This window comes from Sylvia atricapilla, chromosome 7 (assembly GCF_009819655.1).
Source record: "Sylvia atricapilla isolate bSylAtr1 chromosome 7, bSylAtr1.pri, whole genome shotgun sequence".
NCBI lineage: Eukaryota > Metazoa > Chordata > Aves > Passeriformes > Sylviidae > Sylvia > Sylvia atricapilla.
In genome coordinates, this window is record NC_089146.1 from 12,169,023 (window position 1) to 12,189,224 (window position 20,202).

At 45.3% G+C, this 20,202-nt stretch overlaps 1 protein-coding gene across 1 annotated transcript in view; it reads left to right on the plus strand.

The window, feature by feature from the left end:
* The first annotated feature begins 4,928 nt into the window (after positions 1-4,928).
* The window catches only part of PLEKHM3 (pleckstrin homology domain containing M3), a 75,076-nt gene continuing 59,802 nt past the window's right edge, over positions 4,929-20,202 (plus strand). The window contains exons 1-2 of the mRNA XM_066322629.1: positions 4,929-5,004; positions 13,699-14,554. Of these exons, the coding sequence (XP_066178726.1) occupies positions 13,897-14,554 (658 nt within the window). The 5' untranslated portion in view covers positions 4,929-5,004; positions 13,699-13,896. The remainder of the gene's footprint in view (positions 5,005-13,698; positions 14,555-20,202) is intronic.

The window sequence follows — 20,202 nt, forward strand, 5'->3', positions numbered from 1 at the left end:
AAGGAATACAAGTGATCTTGATACACTGCAATAAGACTCTGGAGAAAGAACTGTATTGACTTCCTAGCTCTGCCTGGCAAGAATTACCTCAGGTATTATTTAATTTCACTGAGGCTTAGCTCTCTGTGTATAAAGGATGATTGCTGTTTCTTTGACTTGCAAGATTGTTCTGAGATGTTTTGATCCTACAGAGATGGTGTTCAGAGCAGCACTCCTGAGAAGTTTCTTTTGTTAGAAGAGATGTGGTTTGTGGTGAAATGTTGAAAAGGCCATGAACATCATGAACATCTCAAAACTACCACACCCTGAGGAAACAAGGGTAAAATCCTTTGTGGAGGCTCTTTCTTCAATCTGGAGTCATGTGGTTTAAGTGAGGAGTCTGTCTCCACATATCTTTCTTCCTCTGCTTGTGATAAACCTTTAGCACCAGGATATTTGCCTAAGCAGAGAGGACTGGGTGGGTGCCTGTGCAGAGAATTTTGTCATTCCACACCTTGGCTGAATGAAATAATTTATCAGAATAAAAGAGGCTCAGCAGTGAAGTTCCCAAGACTGCTGCCCTGCACATGTACAGGCACAAAGGCACTGCTTTGTCTCTGTAGTGCATGGACTGGTTGTACAGTACAACCACCTACTTGAAGGTGAGATAGAGTAGCACAGTGTCCATAGCTTGGCTTCAGTAAAAGACCTTCTCATGGGAGAATAATTTCCTGTTATTGTTCTTGAGATTCCTAGTTGGCTAAAAATTAGTCTAGCAGTTCTCAACCTTCTATCCACAACATCTTGGGAAAGGCTGTATCATTCATTATTTGTATCTGTGTGTACCATTACAGTTCACTCTTTCAGTGCGGTCTTTTGCAGAGACCTCCTGAGATCTCTTGGCCCCATTTCACTGTTTTAGTGACCAGCATGCATCTGACTCTGTAATATTGCAAATTTCTGCAAAAACTGCCCCCTTACAGCTGGTGGTTTAAGATGAGGGAAGTTTAGGAGCCCTCAGAAGAATTTTAGCTGCATGCTCCTGAAAGTGGCTCTGAAGAATGTTGGGATAGAGGTTCATGCGTGCTTTTGCCTCAGTCCATCTCTTCATCATCAGAGAACTGCCTACAGCTATAAGGTAAGGGACACTGGCCCATGCTAAATCCCAGCCTGCCTTCTCTGGCAGTGTGGGAAGGGGAGGCTGCTACAGTCGTGCCTTCCTAGCAGCATCTCCCAGTCACAGCTGCTGTGGACAGCAGCCCCAGGTTTTGCTGCGAGAACTTAATCTGCACTGTCGTTCCTTATTACTGCCACTCAGTGCTGTCGTGTCCAGCCATGAAAGGTCACAAGATGACATGAGAGAGGTCGGGCAGGGGGTGTACAAAAGGGTCTGGCAAGCATCGAGAAATATGGAAAGGCTAAAAAGAGAACAGCTACCCAAATGATGCTCCAAGCGGCTCGGTGGGGATGGGGCTGAGTGCGGCTGGGTTCACACTAAGTTTTCCCGAAGGTCACTCTGCAATATGGTAACTCCCAGCCCGGCTGTCAGTGCCCATAAAGGCAGCTCTCCTCACAGTGCGGGGGTGGGGAAAGGGAAGGAGGTTTGTTTAGAAGCATTAGTGCGCCCCTCCCCCGGCCCCATTAGTGGCCCTTATTAAACCAACACAGACAAAGAGCAAAGATGCCCTCGTTAATGGAGAGTCTTCGATAATTACTCTGCTCTGCCGCTTCTTTTGGGGGCTGAATAGCTTTTGAATAATGTTTCTCTTGCTGTGGTTGCAGACAATACCCTCGCAGACTGCTTTAAGCGGTGCCAATCCCATTAGCAGAAGAATAGCAGAGCTTTCTGGTTGTGTGGGTGTGTGTGCTCACGGGAGGACAGCGGTTCGCAGTGGGAACAGACTACGCAGCCCACTGCTTCGCTCTCCTCTCCTGCCCTCCAGGGCCCAAGCAAGCAAAGCAGGCAAGCGCTGGGCGAAACTCCATCTCGGAAACCATCTCCCTATTTAAGCGGCCCCCGTGCCAGCCCCGTGAGAGAAGTGCTGCTACTCGCTGCAGGAGCGCAGAGACGGGCATGGCTGCTCACCATGCAGAAGGGAGGGGAAGAGTTGGGAGGCAGAAACCCCGCAGGACTGGGGTGCCTCCAGCCTTTCCTCATGTTCCCCAGGCACATCTCTCCTTGCACCCACACAAAATTCCTAAGAGGACAGAGGCCTAATAGCCCCCAAAATCAGAATCAGGCAGAGCTGCTGCTTTACCATACAGAGGAGATGAGACAACTCATCTCTCTGCATGCAGCTGATTACAGAGCATGAAAATGGCTATACTACCCAATTTTGGGAGGGTTAATTTTGTGCTGCACACCCCAAGCAGGAAGCTAATTAGTGTGTTCAATGGGTAGCTATCAGCCAAACTTGGAAGAGTTGGGATAATTCTACCTGAGTCTTTCTCTTTGATCTCCCCTTTTGCGTGATAAGTGAAAATAGTGTATAGCCAGGCTGGCTGTGGTGTTTAATTTAATCATCTGATGATATTTATTTTCACAAACATGAACTCAAGCAACAATTATCAGAAAGGCTTCATCTTGTGCTGAACGCTCCAGTTAATGGCCTTTCTGTGAGGAAATAGCTTCTATGTAGGGAGTCAGTAATTAAAACGTGTGAAAAAAGGCCACTTTTTCAGAGGCAGTGGAAGACTGGTGGGTCTAATGCTCAGCTGGTATGAGCTGTCAAGTCGGTCAGTGGCCACAACAAACGGGCACTGCTCCTTCCACCTTATGCCAGCAAAGGATGTGCCGAGAGGGTTGTTGAGAGTTTCCCAGTTTGAGAAGGAGGTTTGGATGCTTGTCAACAGGAGCCAAACTTAGGAACACATGGTGCAATGATCTGGTCTTTGAAAGATGATTCTGAAGTACTCATGGAAGATGTTCAGATTGAAGGAGAACTTGGTCCTGTAAACTGTCCTACAAGGAAAGCAGCTAAGTTAATTTTCTAGTATTACTAAAGAGAGACAATTTTCCCTCTTTCAACACAGTGTTGAAACTAAGGAAAAATATTACATTTGACATATTCCAAGTAGCAGGAAGATTAATTCCTTTATGTCTTTGTCATATGGACAAATGACGCACATTTTTTTTACTCGTACAAGTAACCACCATATGGCTCCATGCACAAGTCAGTGTTGGGCCATGTGCTGATGGCTGGTGAGCAATGAGGACAAAGCTGGAAGTCAAGCTGTGTGAAAGGTTCTGATAGATAGCCATGTCTTTAACCAGTGTATCTTACTGGAAACAGCTTGTGATTTCATGTTGGGGGACAATGATATGCTTAAACAATGAAAATTGCAAAATCTGAAGCTTGCATTCTGAAAGATATATATAGTAATAACAACAAAAAAATTTCAAAGGTTCCTATTTCTTCAGAACTGAGAGTGTTTTTCTGCAGCTTTGAAAGATAATGTTGATAATTTTGGATTTGGTGGGGGTTTTTTTCCCTCTCTCCATTAGCAGACAGACTGCAGGAAGAAAAATCTCTAGCAGAGAAATTGACTGGGGGAATCAGAAGCAAAGAAGAGATAGATGTTTTTATAGTGCACACTGCCTGCTTTTCTCCCCTGATAACTGTGTCCTCACAGGTAATGGACCAGCACGCTCTGTGCACAATTTGGTTGGGCCTGAAAGGAAACTTTCAATTTGTTACTGGAAGAGAGGCAAAGTTCTGAAACAGTCAGACACTGGAGTCCTAGACAGTCTCTTTCCTTCTGAGGAGCTCAAGAGATAAATGTCTAAGTACCCTTTGAGAAAAGGCTGGATGGTGATAAATAAAATGGCAGGTAATGATACTGCCTTGTCCTTTGTGGGACCTAGGTGGATACATCTGAATTGGAATAGAAAAGATGAACCCTTGATTGTTACCCAGTGAAGAAGCCATTTGTCTTTGGGAGCAGGACTTGGAACGCATGGTGGTCTAGTAATATGCTATTTTTGAAGGCTGAGACTAATTCATTTTCAGTCAGTTTAACTGGTATTTTGTGTGCCAAAGGCACTCATTTATCCTTTCAGTCACTGAAGTGAGATAACCCATACAACTACTACTTCGTTAATTGTGTCAGTTGAATTTTGCACTATACACTAAATGGTTGATGTGTGAGGAGATGAAAAAACTACTGGTGGAAGCTGACCGGCCTTTTGCTGTGGGTTGTGAATCCACTTTATGGATTCAATTCAGCACCACATCTTGTGGTTCCGCTTCAGCACTAACCTGACCTCTCTGCTCAGCACAGCACCACCAACTCGCCTGTGGCACAGGCAGTGAGACACCACCGTGCCCGTGAGCTTAGACCTGTGCATGGTGCTAGTGAGAGGTCGTCTGCACACGAGATGTCAAGATTCAGGTGCGTCCCTAATCCAGACATGGCTATTTGTTGCCGTGCGGTTATTTTTACAGGACTAGTATTGATGGGTGGGTTGCCAAGCTGCCTGAAACAAGCCATTTGTAATTGTCTTGTAACTCTTTGTTTTCCTTGGGTAACAGGTTCTGCTTTTGCTGCCCTGTGGCGATATGGATTCATGCGCCACGCTGCTCCCTGCAGCCTTCGCGCCTAGGTAAGCGAGCTCGCACTTGGGACTGTTTTAGGATTTTGCGTTTCCCATCTTTCCCGAAGTCAAGTGCCAGCTGAGAATCTCGGCTGCGTTAAACTTGGAAAAGCGCAACTTTCCCCTTGATGTTTATACCGGAAAACCTGTGGTTTTTCCAGTGCTGTGTTTTTAAGGGAAGTGAGACTGGCGGGCTGTGGGGCCGGGCGGCAGCCGGCGCTCCGCGGGCTGGCGCGGGGCCGGGCCCGCGGCGGCTCGGCGGGCGCTCGGCGGGCGCGGCGCTGGCAGGAACCTTGGTGCGGCGGAGCCGTTTCCCGCGGCGGCCGGGACGGCTTTGCGGCAGGACGCGGCGGCAGGAGGGGCCGCTCGGCGCCGGGCAGGGCCAGCGCGGGCCCCTCCCGGAGCGCGGGCGCGGCGCGGCCCGGGCGCAGGTAAATGAATCCTCCCTTCGGTCCGCGGGCGGGGCGGGGCCGGAGGGGGCTGCCAGGCTCCCGGGCCCTCCGGGGCGGCCGGGCCGGGCTTCCCGCAGCCTTCGCCGCGCTGCCTGCCCGCCCGAGCGTACGGGGCTGTGGGCGAGGGCCCGGGCGCGGCCGCGTTTGCATCTGTAGCACAAACACGCCCGTAGTCATGTGCTCGTCTGGAAGGACATGTCCCCTCTGCATAAAAAGGCCTCGTGCTTTCGTTTCCCTCATCCGGCTCACGGTCTCAGCAGGAATTTGGGTGCTCCTCGAGTCAGACTCCAGTACGTGTAGGCACAGGGCGCTGACAATCCGTCTCTGTTTTAATAGCCCGGAGTGTGACATAATGCCGTGGTCGCCTTACCTTGCAGTAAAATTGCTTCTTTTAAGGAGCAGGCACTCAGACACAGCCAGTAGAATTATACCTTCCGGAATTAAATAGGCCTGACAAGAGAGTGTGTTCTATGGGAATGAATGTGTGCTAGCTGGAGTGTCAGCAGAAATGCTGGGGTCACTGGCAGTGCGAGGTGAGGTAAGGGAAGAAACTCGAGTGTACGTTTGTGTAGGGCATCATGACTCGCTCCTGATCTGTTCTGCAAAAATGCACAAATGGCCCTCATTCTGCAAAGCTTTACAGACAAATCTCGCTTTCAGCGCTGCATACCCTACTGACTTTAAAAAGTCACAGTGAGAATAAGAAAGCATCTGAATCTTAGTTGTTCTAATGCCCATACACTTTAAACAGCAGTAATTTTCATCTTGCCATTTTTATGTCTTATTTATTCAAAAGTAATGAATTAAATTTGGGACTTAAATCAGAAATCTAAAATGTGAAACAGAGCACTGTACATCGGAATGAAAGTTCTTATCAGTCTACAGTAGCTAGATACGTTGTTCCTGGATGACCTTGTCAGATTGAACTCAGGTTATTGTTAGTATTTCAGGATCATCAGATGCCTTGAGATTTCTACAGGGCTTCTGCTAAGATTTTCTGTAATGGAGATTTGGTTCCGTTTGGAAAAGAGCAAGCATTTGTGCTGGGTAGTCACAGAACTCTGTAGTGATGCCTGTGGTTACAACCATCAGCTGTTGTGGCAGGACTGCCAGGACCTGAGCATTTGGGTTGCCGTGGTAAGTTGCTGAACTATTTGGATCATTGCTTCTTTTCCTTCTCCTGCCAATTTATGTGACAAAGCACTGTGGTCCTGGCTGTTTGAAAAACAAGAGAAGAGCTTAGTTTGAGGTCTGAAATGAGGCAGTGATTAAGCACTGTATTTCCTTCAGTGTCAGCATGCAGCCTCTAACAGTTAGAGGAAATCCAGGTCTCACTGTAGAATGGCTTGTACTGTCCCAGTTGATCCTTTGGGTACCGCAGCTGGAGAGAGGAGTTGGCTCCAGCTGCAGATCACGGCTACTCAGAAAGCTGTACAGTACAGATTTGGATGTCAAGTGTGTTTTCTTACAGCTGTGCTGGGATCTCAGGGAAGAAATGGTCTCCTGTGTTCTTGTGGGAGATTGTGTGTTTCTTATCTTCTTTTGGGCCTCAGGGGCAGTGCAAGCTGTTATTCCCAGCTGTGCTTTTTACTTCTGTTTACAGCTCATCAAGGGCAATTTGAAAAAGTCTTAATTTCTGAACTTAAAAAAAGAAGTCAAGCATCTGTCTTTACTCTTCAGCCTAGTCCTAGAAAATCTGGAGTGAGGAGATACAAAATTTCAGTTTGCATTAAGTAGAAATGTTATTTTTTTTTAAAGAGGAGTTTAATTTCACCTGACATATTCAAAGTTGCTCCACATCCTAGCAGGAGCCAAGCTGCTCCATAGAGCCAGATACAGTTGGAAGTATTAGACTGAGTCACCTTGCTTGTTGTTTCCAGCTTGTTTAGTTCAATCATGTTTCCTCTTGTACTGGAGGAGTTTGTATCACCCCTCTTGGGTACCCTGTTCCCTGACAATTTCTATACTCTCTGCTGAATTCACAGGTGACAGGCAGGTGACAGGCTGTTCTGTGGTGTCTGTGTGTCTGGCAGAACAGGCAGTGTTCTTAGGGACAAGGACAGCATATAAAATCCAAGTTATACAACTTTAGACAAAACTGGAATATAAGCACAGAAATTATTCTCTCTCCTGGGTAGTTATTTGAGGCTACAGGTGTGTTTAAGACCACAGATCCACATCTTGGGCTAAATCACTGCACTGCTTTGTTCTTTTTGTCTCTGTGGATTTTGCGAGGTCAGGCAGCCACCAGGCAGCGTGCAGAGGGGAGGTCTGGGTTTCAGTATGATGTCACCTAAGAAAGTGCCCATGTGCTGCTGGCTTTGGCTGCCTGCAGCCTGGGCTGTTTGTCACCACCAGCTGCTCTGCTGTGGTCAGTCTGCTTGCCTTTTTGTTCCTTTCCTTGTTAAAGTCCATCCTTCATCCCAGTCCAGCTGATGCGATTTTAAATGGTTACTCATCCCCAGGAAGTGACACAGCCCTTCATTACTTGGTGGTGCTCCCCAGCCAGGAGGGATGTGTGTCAGGTGGCTGCAAGGCAAACGAGTCACCCATAAAGATCTTGGGAGAGCTGTCCAGCAGTCAGTTTCTGGAAAATAAATCCTTCTGGTGGTCTGTCATCCTCCACTCTTGGGTGCTCCTCAGCCTCCGGCCCCACTTTGTTCTAGTGCAGGCTGTTGTGCTCTTTGCAACTTAGTGTTTCTTGTGTTTTAATCACTGTTTCTAAATGACAGTTAAAATTAAAGATAATCTATACTGTAAGCAGTGTTTATTGTGCATCATCACTGGATGAGCTGTTCTGGAGCTTGTGATGTGTTAGTTCTCCACACAGGGAGGATGGCTTGGGAACTTCCTTGTTAGAGGCACTGGGTGAGCTCAACAGCTGGGGTAAATCTGTGCTTCATACTCGTGTTTCCTTGCTAAGGGTCTGCTTCTCCTCACAGAATGTGGCTTTCTTCCTACCTGGTTTCATTTGTTTCTTCACTTCATCTTTTTGCAGTTGTTTATTTTTGTTCTGTTTTCTGTAGAGTAGAAGAGATCACCACTGTCTTTTAACTTAACTGTAATTAGGCCCCAAGTTAATTGCAGCTGTACCTGCTGTTTGCCTCTCCCTGGGTTTAGCAGACAGGATGTGGGAGCTCTTCTTCATTGATAACTGTTGGCAGTTAATTTCACCCTTAAGGGCAATGAGAGTAGCAAACAGGTGGGTTTGCAACATGGAAATGGTTATGCGTACATTCAGCTACCCTCTTTTGACCCTATAGCCAAGCATTCCTGACCTGGAAGTCTCTTTCTCCTGTTTTTGTGAGTTTTTCCTGATTATTTCCAGTGGGTTTGTGCAGGAATGCCAGTCAAAGGATATTTTTGAGAGATGGTTTAAAGTTGGGATAGTCTGAAAAATTTAAGCAATAATTTCTCTGTTTGTCTGTTGAGGAAAGAGGCCTTTGGAGAGGGCTTTTAAAAATGTGATCTAAAGAGAATTGCCCAGGTGATGCTGGATCAACCGTTGACTGTCATATGGCAACCTTTTGAAGCTGTGGTTCCCTGTATATGAAAAGTTTCTTGTAGTGTTCTCTTCTTTGTGAGGCACTGTAAATTTCCTCCTGCCATTGAAATGGTGAATCTAACAAGCTTTTGTGCTCTGTCTCACTTGATATACACAGCAGTAAGTCATCTAGGGTTTTGGAATCACTTGGGAAAAGGCTTGCCTTGTGCCATGGGATCCAAGAGAATGTGATAGTTTGCACAGGGACAATGTCCCAGCTGATGCTCACTCTCTGCAGTTGTCCCTTGTGAAATTCCTCCTTATCAGTTGCCTCTCCAAGATGAGTGTGGCAGGCAAGCTGGAGTGCAGCCTTCAATTGCTGCTCAGAGAGCTGCTCACTGCCTTGCCTGGGGTTCAGAACCACTCGGAGGGGAAGTGTCACGAACCAGGACTCTTGCTCCTTATGCAAGCCCTTTTTGCCAGTGATGTGCAGAACTGCATAGGCAATGGTAAAAGCTGTGTGTGTGACAGCCCTCTGTGCATTCTTGTTCTCTCTTCTGTCCACTCGGGTGTGCCTACCTGATAAATACAGCTCAATTTATCAACTATTAGGCAGCACCTAAGTCAAGGTGCTATCATTTCAAGGACTATCATTGACCTAAGTGTGTCCTGTTTAGATTCAGGGCAATACTTGTCTGATGTGACCTGCAGAGCAGGTCAGAAATCCTTGTAGCAACAAAACCTGTAGGTTGTGCTTGTTTGGGGTACCACTGGAAGACATTCAGGTCACAGTCTGAGGTTGACAAGTAGAAAAGCTCAGTAGGTCCTTAGCTGTGCCAGCCCCAGTGGATTGTATTCAATGAGACAGTGCAACCACCTCTTCTTCAGATGACCTGTTGTTCAGACCAGGTTTGTCTGAACAACACATAGCCCATAAACTGGACTGTAGTGGTACAGGCCTACAGCATAACAGAAATAAAAGTCCCTAGGCTGCTTGAATTTGCTCTGCTACCAAATTGTTACCCAGCTGAAAGAATCTCTCTCTTTTCCTTCTTGGCCTTGGAGTTTCAGCCCACAGTTGTAATGCAGTGTGAGATAAGCAGAGCTGGTTCCCACAGAAGGTTCCAGTGTGCTGAGAAGGGAATAAGGCAAGCTCCTCAGTGCCTGAGGCACCTCTGCTCTCTATTTGTGTACAGGTAGCTTGTAAAACTCCTCTTGTGCTCTTGAGATAAAATTCTCAGAAACTCAAATCTTTGCCAGGAATTTGAGCCCCAAGAGTCATTAAGAATCAATGAGACTTGAGGGACTTATAGTATTACCTGCCTTTTGCTACCTTTCACTGACTGAGAGCTCCTGTAATTTATTCATTTCCTCATGAGCATCATTGATAGTTCCTTTCTAATTCTCTCTCCAAATACCAGAGGAAAGGGGAAGTCTCTATTTATCTGTTATGTATCACTTGTGCTGAACATCTCTGTTATCTGGAATAGAGCTAGGAAGTCCACTGAGCACCAAAACCAAAACAATTGCTTGTCAAGTTGTGTGAGGTCTCCTTTCTTTCTGCTTTTCCTCTCTGCTACACAGCATTTTCTGTGCTTTTTAAACTTTGCCATGCAATGCTTGGCATGACCCATGAGGATACAGAAAACATTATCAGGAAGTTAAATGATCTTTCCCAGTGTATGTTCCTTGGTGTTTGTCATTCATTTTTCTCTGGTGTCAGACCATGCTGTCATCCAAGTTAAATCCATGTGGCTTTTCCAACGGAGTTAATGTTTACTAAAGCTGAACTTCAGTGTCTCATATGCTATGACCAGTAATCCTTGCTGTTTATCTCGGCCATGTGAGTGATGGGGCCACTATAAACTTGTGATAGTAAAGACTGCTCATGTTGTAAGTGCACATTAATTGTCTTTCTGCTGCATGTTCATGCTGGGCAGATATACAGAAAGCTGTTTTTCAGCTGCTGCAGTCACTGTGTCCAGCAGTTTTTGCTGAGTACAGTGCAGCATGTTTCTTCATCCTTTTTTCGCTAGGACTAGTTCCCAGGGCCTGGATGAACACAAATCCAAGCTTACTGTTGCCCATAGCTTCATCAATCTATAATTGTTTGGGCTGATGCTTCTTCCTTCCTCTCATATTCACTGGCTTAGACTGAATGTCTTGGAAAATTTAGGGTGTTTCAAGAAACAGTACATAAAGCAATACATTTTACAGTAACTTAAAAGGAGTTTAACTTATCCTACTGTTTGCCTTTTTTTACCCTTCTCATGAAAGAAGTGATTTTCACTGCTTTCCCTCCTGGAGGAGATTCTGATGAAACTGTTTACTGCCATGTCAGAGTCTGCTTTCATTTGGCACCAAATCCATGCAGACATCTGTATTAAATTTTTGTTGAGTGCCACTATTAGAAACTGCCTAATTGGATTTATGGAGGATATGTAATTGCAGGATCCCAGTGCTGGTGGGAATTACTGGCACGACTCCGTTGGTGGTATAGGAAAGGATGAGCCTGCCACCACTGATGTCACCTTTCACATCTTTATTGAGCAGGGCAAATAGACTAGTTGGGAAGGCATGAGTGCTGCAGTTTGTGAGCCATGTGATACAGGGGCCTGTCATCTCCTCATGACCATGTGATTCAGCATCCTACTGGATATGAGGTCAATTTGTAGTTTGGCATCACCACACTTGGCTGGGTGGTACTGGATAGCTCCAGTCTCACAGGATCCAGAGAAACGTTCAGCTGCTTGAGGCCTCCAGCATTTAAAAATGAACTTGTTAAACGTAAGTGTCAATTTTTATCCCTTGCTTTCCACCTTTCCTAGTGATTTAAAATAAAGAACAGACCAACATTGTATCTGCTATCACTAGAATGCTGCAGTGGCATGTCACAAGTCCTTCTGAAGTGATTGCCACTCCAGTTGCATGAGGGAGGGAGTGCAGTGCTGCATTCTCTGCCAATCCCCATGAGGCAGCATCTTTGAATGGACCAAGCTGTAGCCTTCACTGCAGGCCTGTGGTTATGCTGATGCTAGTTTGGTTGAAGTGAATGCCTCTTGCAGTTTGCAACTTCAAAATACCGTTCTTGCTGTAAAAATATGCTACAGAAGGATGTAGAATGAGTGGACAGGTTGCACCACATTATGTCCCTTAGGCTGTTCCTTGAGCTCCCAAGCTCGGTGGTACCTGGGAGCAAAACACTGTTCTGGGGCTGCTGGCAGGAATGAGCTTCAAGAGTAAACTCCATGCTGCATTAAGCTGACAGTGCAGATGTGCTCAGGATGACTTAATTTCCCACTGCTGTAAAATGTAGCTTTGCAAAGAGTCTGCTCCCATACTGTTCTGCTTTGAAATAACTCCAGGTCTGCTTTGTTCAGCCCTCTGGTTGTGGTCTTCTCTCTGTCTTCAGTGTCTTACTCTGTGTTCACATAATTGAAGGGGATCCTGTCGTGGTTCACTATGAGACTAGCAAAGTGAATCATTGCAAAGAGTTAAGGGGAGAAAGATCTCAGTGTAAAGGCTTGATGTTCCAGAATTGTGTATGTGATTAGTTATTGCTTTTGAAAGTTATTTAGTTGGAGTGTGTTTGTGAACATCAGAGTCTGAACTGCAGATCTGTTAGGAGGGAGGGTGAGCTGCTGCTTTTGAGCACAACTGTGTCATGGCTGGCTACAACTGGTGCAGGTGTGGGAGGAAGCCACTGGAGGATTGTGGAGGAGATTGGTCGGTGCTACAGAATTCTGGGCCCCCTTCTTGGGGGGTTGCTGGCCACATGCCTCTCTCTGTCTGGCTTGCTGTAGTAAAGGGTGCCTATTGAAGCGGCTTTCCTAATAGAGGTTAGGCTAATAGACTGTTCTGGATTAAAAAAACTCCCGCCTTTAATAGAAGTATTATGTGGTTTTGATGCTGTTTAATAGATGTTTTTTCCTGCTAAGTGTAAATCTTCATGGGTCCTGGTAGCACTTCAGCAGCATTTACAAGCTAATAAGCTGCTAATTATCGGCCCAGCCCAGCTAATTAGTTTTGTTAAGAGTGTATTAATCTGGGCAGAGCTCTGAGCTAATGCAGCTTTCCTGCTTCTAGGACTTGAGCTGATCTGTTCAAAACTCTGACTTTAAGCTATTCTGCACGTACAGGCTCTTGGTACTGTGATTTGTCTTAGGAGACTTGAGGGCTGTTCTCCTGCCAATACAAATGCCCAGTCTCCAGGTCTCAAGAACTCACAGACATTTGACAGGTTACCCCAATTTAAACATACCTCTCATGTATTTCCCTTTAGCATGGCAGCAGTGTGGATGGAGCTTCAAGACTGAGAAGTTAGACAGCAGCAGACTTGGTGTGGCAGGAGCCAGCAATGGGACACCCCACTACTGCACCATAGGGAGCAGAAACTCCCCTTCCTTCCTCCTCACAGCTGTAAGCTCAGGTGGTCAATACAGCTCTCAGTAGTTCTAGCTTTAAAGCTCCTTGCTGGTCCTATGTTTTGCCCAGTTAGCCAACAGTTTGTAAGTAAAGATGTGCAGATTTGTGACAGCGCAGGATGTGGTACATTTGTTGTGGTGGTAGGATGCATTATCTCTGGGGCTTAGGTTGCTTCATGGTTTCACTTAGGTTCACAGTGGTATTCTAGAAAGAAACTAACTGTATGCAGTGCAGCAGCCTCGTAGCATTGATTTATTTGGCAGATGTCATAGTTCTGTTCATGCAGACAGGTAGGCAAAGTAGCCACTGTAAAACTCATGTTGGTCTCCATAAAATTGTGAGTTCAAGTAATTTTGGACAGAAAAGGCAAACTGTTTGAGTCTGGTTGGCCTATTTTATGACCCTGTAGTTTATCAACTTTTTCTTAGAGCCGTAACGGAAACTCTGTGAAGCATTCCTTAGGTGACTACCTCTCAATGTAGCTTTCTAAAGCTTGATTAAAAAATGGTATCCCTTTGGTTTCCCATCATCTGGTGCCCCATCCTGCTCTCTGCAGCTTTCAGTTCAAAAAGTGATTATACACAGAATTCATACAGAGTGAACAACAGAAGCCACAAAGGTTTTCTTCATATACAATAGTATTGGTGGAAATTGAAGGAGAAAGTTAAATGAAGGGGATTATGACTGTGAAAGGAGTGATGTGATTAAACATATTTACCTGGGAATAGACTCTTACTGACGTGATGTTTCGCTTTTCTTTACAGGTACTCTTCATCACTATGAGCTTGTCCCATACAGGGACCATAGCCCACTTGGTCAGTGGGTGGAAGATCTTCCCTCTGAAGACAAATTGAGTTGGTTACTTCCTACCACTATGGGTTGGGGTTGGTGACTCTGCCCACCACATCTAAGCTAGTGGTGTGCCAAGGACAGATGCAAAGCAGGTCTTCAGCTCTGTATTGATGTGGTATCTTCTTGACACATCGCAACGCCTTGAGCCCACAGCAGCACAGGATATGGAGGCTCTTGAAGTGGATGACATTAGCCCTGCCTTGGAAGTGACTGAAGACTTTTTCAATAGTTTTGATACTAAGCTTGAAAAGATTGGGCAGCCCTCTGAGGTATATGGTGTACAGGAGGTCCCCGAACTGGTTGGGCGTGAGGTATTTGATCAGATAACAGAGAGCAGGAACCTGAGGAATGTCACCTCCTTAGCCAAGAATAGCCTCATCTGGGATCACTGTAAAAATGGCCTCTTGGAAACCAAAGCTCAGACAGCGTTCTCTGCCAAAGACCAACGCATGGTGCAGAGGGGAACAGCTGCTGACAACCTTGCTTGGGCAGGGGAAGGGGAGACCACGGCTTTTAACATCTTCAGGATCTGCCAGCGGCGGAGAGATAGGCCTCGCTCAGTGAATGACATCCTGGTGCAGAATGAGGAAGCCTCCATGTTCAAACCAGGTCACAACAGGTCACGCTCTGATATCAGCCACGTCAACTGGAGAGTGGTCTTCACAGGGACCTCCCTGCAGCAGCCACCTGCACCTGGTCAGGACAGTAACTGTGCTCTGCTTTCCTACCTGGCATTAACCAAGGGAGAGGACATCCAAGGAAACACAGGTTTGTGCCGGTGCTTTGGGTTATGTTTATGTGAGAAGTTTGTTATTTGGTTTCAATATTTGAAAGAGGAGCTGAATGTTAAAAAACACAACCTACTCAAAACCCAGCTGTTTTTGGAAGAAGAAAAATCAGTATGGCTCTTTTGTCTTTGATGTGGCTCTGTGCATTTGCCTGCCTAAGGATCGTTGTTTAAACTTACCTTGATTTCTGTTCTTTTTATGGTTTTAAAAATTAAGCTTGTTTTACTTTTTTACTTCTATCATATTTAGTTTGACTCAGGAGAAAATAATTTATTTGCTCTGCATTTCTGATAATTTCCTTGAATGATTTTCCCAAACTCAGAAAAAGCTTTGAATGCTAAAGCTATTGGGAGAATGACAAATCCAAACAAAAGCAGTTTTCATAAAGTGAAGGAGTGGCCATTAAAAAGAGAGTGTACAGAGCTTTACTGCAAGGCCTGAGATCTCTGCTCTCTTTCTTTAAATAATGCTGACTCTTCAGTCCATAAACAATTAATAGAAACTAAAGCACTCAAATTGTCAGTATTAACCTACAGACATGTAGGTATTGTGTTTTTTGTGACATTGTTGCTGTATCCCCAAGAATGGTATTCTTGGTTGACAAAGGCAAGTCTACCAGCTGTTATTTTTGTTTAGAGAGATACATTGCTTCTTGTAGACTGGGGTCTCTGTTCTGTATCTTTTCTGTGGAAAGGATGCAGAACAGAAATGCATGCACAAGTCTGGAGACAGACCTCTGCAATTTTGTCAGCTGTATCCTGGGTTTGACTTGATGTGTAACAACTTCATATGCCCACAGAAACTCCATTAAAATGTAGCCGTTGAAAATCCATACATGTCCCTGATACTGTTTTAAGCTTTGTCTGTGATTCTGTGATATGAGGTTGCCATGGACCCACTTCTTGAGGTTTTCAGTGCTTGCTGTGTGCCCTCCAAGAGCCTTTCTGTGTGGAATGTTGGAAGGCGGGGTACCTTCTTTGTGGAAGGAGAGCTTCTGTGCTCTGAAAATATGCTTTTTAACCTGTTTCCTTTACCTGTTCTGTTCAGCTGCTGTGCAGGTTTTACAAGGTAGCCATGCAATTTCTTCCCTCTATGTTTATGAGAGAGCCTCACGAAAAGTTTGCTGCTACTGTGAGCTGAGCTGAAAAGAGAAGTGCAAAAGCAAGGAAGTAGGTTTTGCAGATGTGTATCTGTGGCTACTAATTATTCTCCAGAAAAGATTCAAGAATGTGTTTGGAGGTTGGATAAAACCTGCTGCAGTTGTTGAAGGGGTCATAGTGGTTGCATCCTTAGAAGACATCCCTTTTCAGGGTTTTAATCCAAATTAAATGAATGCTGTGAGATGCTGAGAGGACCTTCAGCAACTGTCAGTCCTCACTGCTGTGAAAGACTTCCCTCTGGAGCCTGCAGAGGTCTCCCAGTCCTCCAAAGCTGTCCCAGTTACTGCACAGATGAACTCTTCACTTTTTTTTTTCCTTACCATCGTAGTATACCCATTACTGGGGGCTTATCTGTTCTTGCTGCTTGCTCTTTTATAGAATCATAGAATCATTTAGGTTGGAAAAAACCTTTAAGATTATCTACTCCAGCTGTTAACCCAGCACTGCCAATTCTACCACTAAACCATAATACAAATGAAATGACTCTGAATTGTTTCCATGTGCTGAGAAAGAAAAGGACCTGAAAAGAAGCCATGCCTTTTGGGGCAGGATCTTAGGCCTGCTGGTAAAAAAGCTCATGTGCTAGAAATAAACCTTGTTTGTGCTATGGGGCACAAGCAGGAAGCCGAGCTATCAAAGACAGAAGTTGTAAGCAAATTCAAGGCAGGCTCTTGTATTTCTGGGCATGTGGCCTGGCAAACAAAGAGAGAATACTGCTTCTGTAATATACAGTGAAGCTTAGCTTGGATTTTTAAAACACAGTGTTTTAAACACAGCATGGTTTGATGGTCATGTGGATGTTATCATTCAAACACTGCCACTCCTGACAGTGTGGGTGCTACAGTACTTTTTCTAGGTATTTGTTTTGTTTGCCTGCTGTGCCTGTGAGCCTGGGGAACTCTAGAGCAGTCACTGGTGTTGAGCACCTGTACACTGACAAACTGAAAGATACATATCTGCAGACCCAGGTGAGAAAACACGTGTGAAGAAAAGACTATATTTTTAAGTAGGAAGATAGTGGACATTGTGGATCTGAGGCACAGTTTGTCCCTGATCTAGAAAATCCTGCCAAGAAGGTGACTAGGCCAACCCAGTTTGAGAGCATTTTAAGTCCCAAATATGTTTTGTAAAAATGCTCAATTTTGTAAAAATCCAAGAGGGAAACTACTGACAAAAACTCTGCAACTTACACTTATCACTTGCTAAGCATTAGAGAATTCAGAGAGGAGTGCCCCCTCAAGATGCAAACTCCTCATAAATTAGGCATCTCTGCTTCTGCTCTTTTGCAAGTTACTTGGAATGACTGTCGTCAGAAATGCTTCAGTACTGGAAAACAGAGTAAGCTTTCCTGCCTTCCCGGCTGAGATGCAAGTACAGTCAGCTGTTCCAGGGTGTGTATCATCTGGACATGCTGATACAACATTTGGTCTCTTTCTCCAGGGGTGTGGGTTGCCCCAACTTCCCCAAGTGTGGTGAGTGGCAGGTGGGTGCTAGGCTGTCCTGCTTTCAGGGCTGTGTGCAGGGTTCCAGCTGGGACGAGTGGGCAGTTCCCAAGAGAGAGGAGAGGTGTTGTGGAAGATATTCTGTCCCCAGCTGCTGAGTCTCTCTTTGTTTTCTACTGCCTTCTTCCGCCTCTTTCCTTGAAATTATAACTCCAAATGGCTCAGATGTGGGCCATTTACTGTGATTATTTCCTTTTTTTTTTTTTTTTTTTACTCTTCTTCAATTTACTCTGCTTGTCTCCATAAGGCGGAAAAGAGATGCAGTTTCTGTTTGGAAGGTGGATAAAGAGATGGTACCATTTGCTCTCTGAGTAAAAAGGTATTATCTGGCACAGTGCCTGTCGAGGAGATAAAGGAGCAGAGCTGTAAGATGTGTATGTATGTACAGCATATGGATTCAGCCTGTCTCTGCCAGCAGCTATTGCCCTGACCTAAACAATACGAGGCATTTGAATGTTAATCAAGGTGGCTGCTGGTTCTGTCCCAGTTTGAGCGAGAGCCATTGGAGCCAATTTCACTGAGCTTGAAGGGAAGGAGTGGGGTGAAGGAGGGAGAGGGGGGTGCCTCTGTGAAAGACAGGGAGAGATAGCCTTTCTCTAACTCAACAAAAGACAAACAAACCTGTGTGCAGATGAAGGAGGGGTGGCTGGGGGAAGGTTATGAGTTGTCTTATTATGGAGAAGCTTGAACGGTCATCTGTACTTGATGGAAGCGAGAGAGATTGCAGTTGGAGCTGCAGAAGCGCTGCCTCCCTGATTGGATTAATAGAAAGGGAAGATGACTCTAGAATGGCTGTCCATTATCTGCACTACAAAGGGATTAGTGTGGGTTTCAGAGAAATTAATGGCTTTTGAGTTAGTGCAGAAATACTAATGAATGTCAGGGCCAGAGATGTACGGTGAACAAAATTGGTTCTCTTTTAGTATGTTCCTGTGTGTGCACATCTATCCATTTGGGCTATCAAAGTGTGCTTTTTCTCTACCATTTTGGGTTATAGATTAGGCTTTCAGTTCTCATATTTAGCTGAAATAGTCTTGAGTAGTTTATTGATATGCAAGGTGTAGTTATACTGACCTTTTTAGACCTAGTGCCAAAATAGCAATTTTTTAAATTGTTGTTATGGTTTTAGCCATATCTGCAGGAAATCTCTGCAGATAGAGTGCTTTGAGCATGGTGTTAAAGGCAGGCTCCTTTCTGAGTATGTGGGTGAATGGGGAAGCTGAGCCATCAAGGCAAAACCTAAGTGCCTCCTTTTTTCTTAGGGGGGCTGCAAGGTAGCATCCTTCCCCCATTTTTAACCCCCATGAGATCTCCATACCAACATAAAGTATATCAAACAATTAATCTTCATGTATGTTCATTAAGTTTAACTGGAGCTTGTCTACTTAATACTTATAAATCCTTAAAAGTTGGTCTTTGATGAAGAGCTGGCAAAAGCTTTTACACTGCTGCTATTCTGCTTCTTTCTCCTGCCCCTAGAAGAAACTGAAAATTAGCTACAGGATTACTTCCAGCCAAAGGCAGAAGCATCTTAGAATGAAGGTTACAGCCCAAGGTTGCCTCAGCTGGTATCAGAAGCCCCTGGACAGTAATGAAGTTCCTCGAATACTCAAGAGTCCCTGACTCTCCTTGTGCTCCAGAAGGACAGACTCACCCATAGCCAGCAGTGGTGAGAGCTGTTCGGCCAACAGTCTGGGCCATATTAGCTGGGAAGCCCAGTACAGATGGGGATGTAGTTTCTGTACAGGCCTGGTTTTGTTTCCAAGCTTCATCCAGTCTAGATGTTTCTGTTCTCTTAGCTCTGGGTTGCAGATATCCTCAGTACACTCAGAGATGAATGATGTCTAAAGCTTATTAGAGTGTGGCCTGTTAACATGAGTGTAACGGGTTACGCTTGAGATGCTGAAAATGTTTCATGCCTCCAGCTATCCCTATTTCAAAGGCTGTCAGCCCCAGGGTAGAAATCTGGAGTAGACCAGCTCTTGTATTGCTGTGGTCTGTAATGCTTGTGTTAAGGTCAATTGATGCTGATTTTGTTGTGACCTAATTATGCTGGGCAGTGGATGAGGAGCTATTTCCAGGTGGCTACCTTGCTCTTGTGCCAGGAATAGCAGACTCCAAGGGAGACAGACAATCAGAGGCAGAAACCTTTTCTTGTGTCTGCTAATTCTGTCACTGTTTGTAAATCAAGACCCAGCACAGGTACCCTTACTGGAAGGGTGAAGTAGAACTCAGATGGGAGTAGGAGTTTGTTCCTCAGGCCTGGGTTGTTTTGAGGTGCCAAGTGTTACAGTTGGTATTACAGTGTAACAGTGAATGAATGCCTCTGAGTTTGTACAGGGACCAACAAAAATTGCCTAGAGCCACATGCGGAGCCCAAGGTGAAAATATAAATCTTGCCTGCGGTGACTGAAGTGGTGCAAATGAGATTGGAACAAATTTTGTATGGAAACCTTCTTTTAAAACTCAGAAATGCTTTAGATAATTCCTTTTAAAGTTACATAATTTTAGTGCTTGGAGTGACTTGCGTATGGCTGATTTTCTGTGGATGAAGAAAATTCCCCTCGACTTTGCCTTGGGCTTGGGTTTGTGAAATGGTCTGCTCCAAAGCACCTGAAGTGCGGAGATGCTCACGTGTACGTGTTTGAATCCCTCTGGGCAGCCTCTAACTTTTCATTTTTGGTTGTGTCTGCTACTCCTGAGCCTGATTCTCATAAATCAGCAAAATTCTGGAGTAAACAGAGCTGCACAAAATGTTCAGGTCCCAGGTGGTGCTGAAATGTGGTAAGAGACTGCTATGTTAGGCTCAGTTACGCATCCGCTGGGTCAGTCCAGGCGCCAGGTGCTGTACCCAGTGCTGGCAGCAGGGCTGTTCCAGCAGCCCCTCCACAGGACACAGCCCTGCCCGTCAGCCACAGGTGGGGCCTCTTTGCCAGAACACATCTCCGGAAGGGCACAGCACTGCC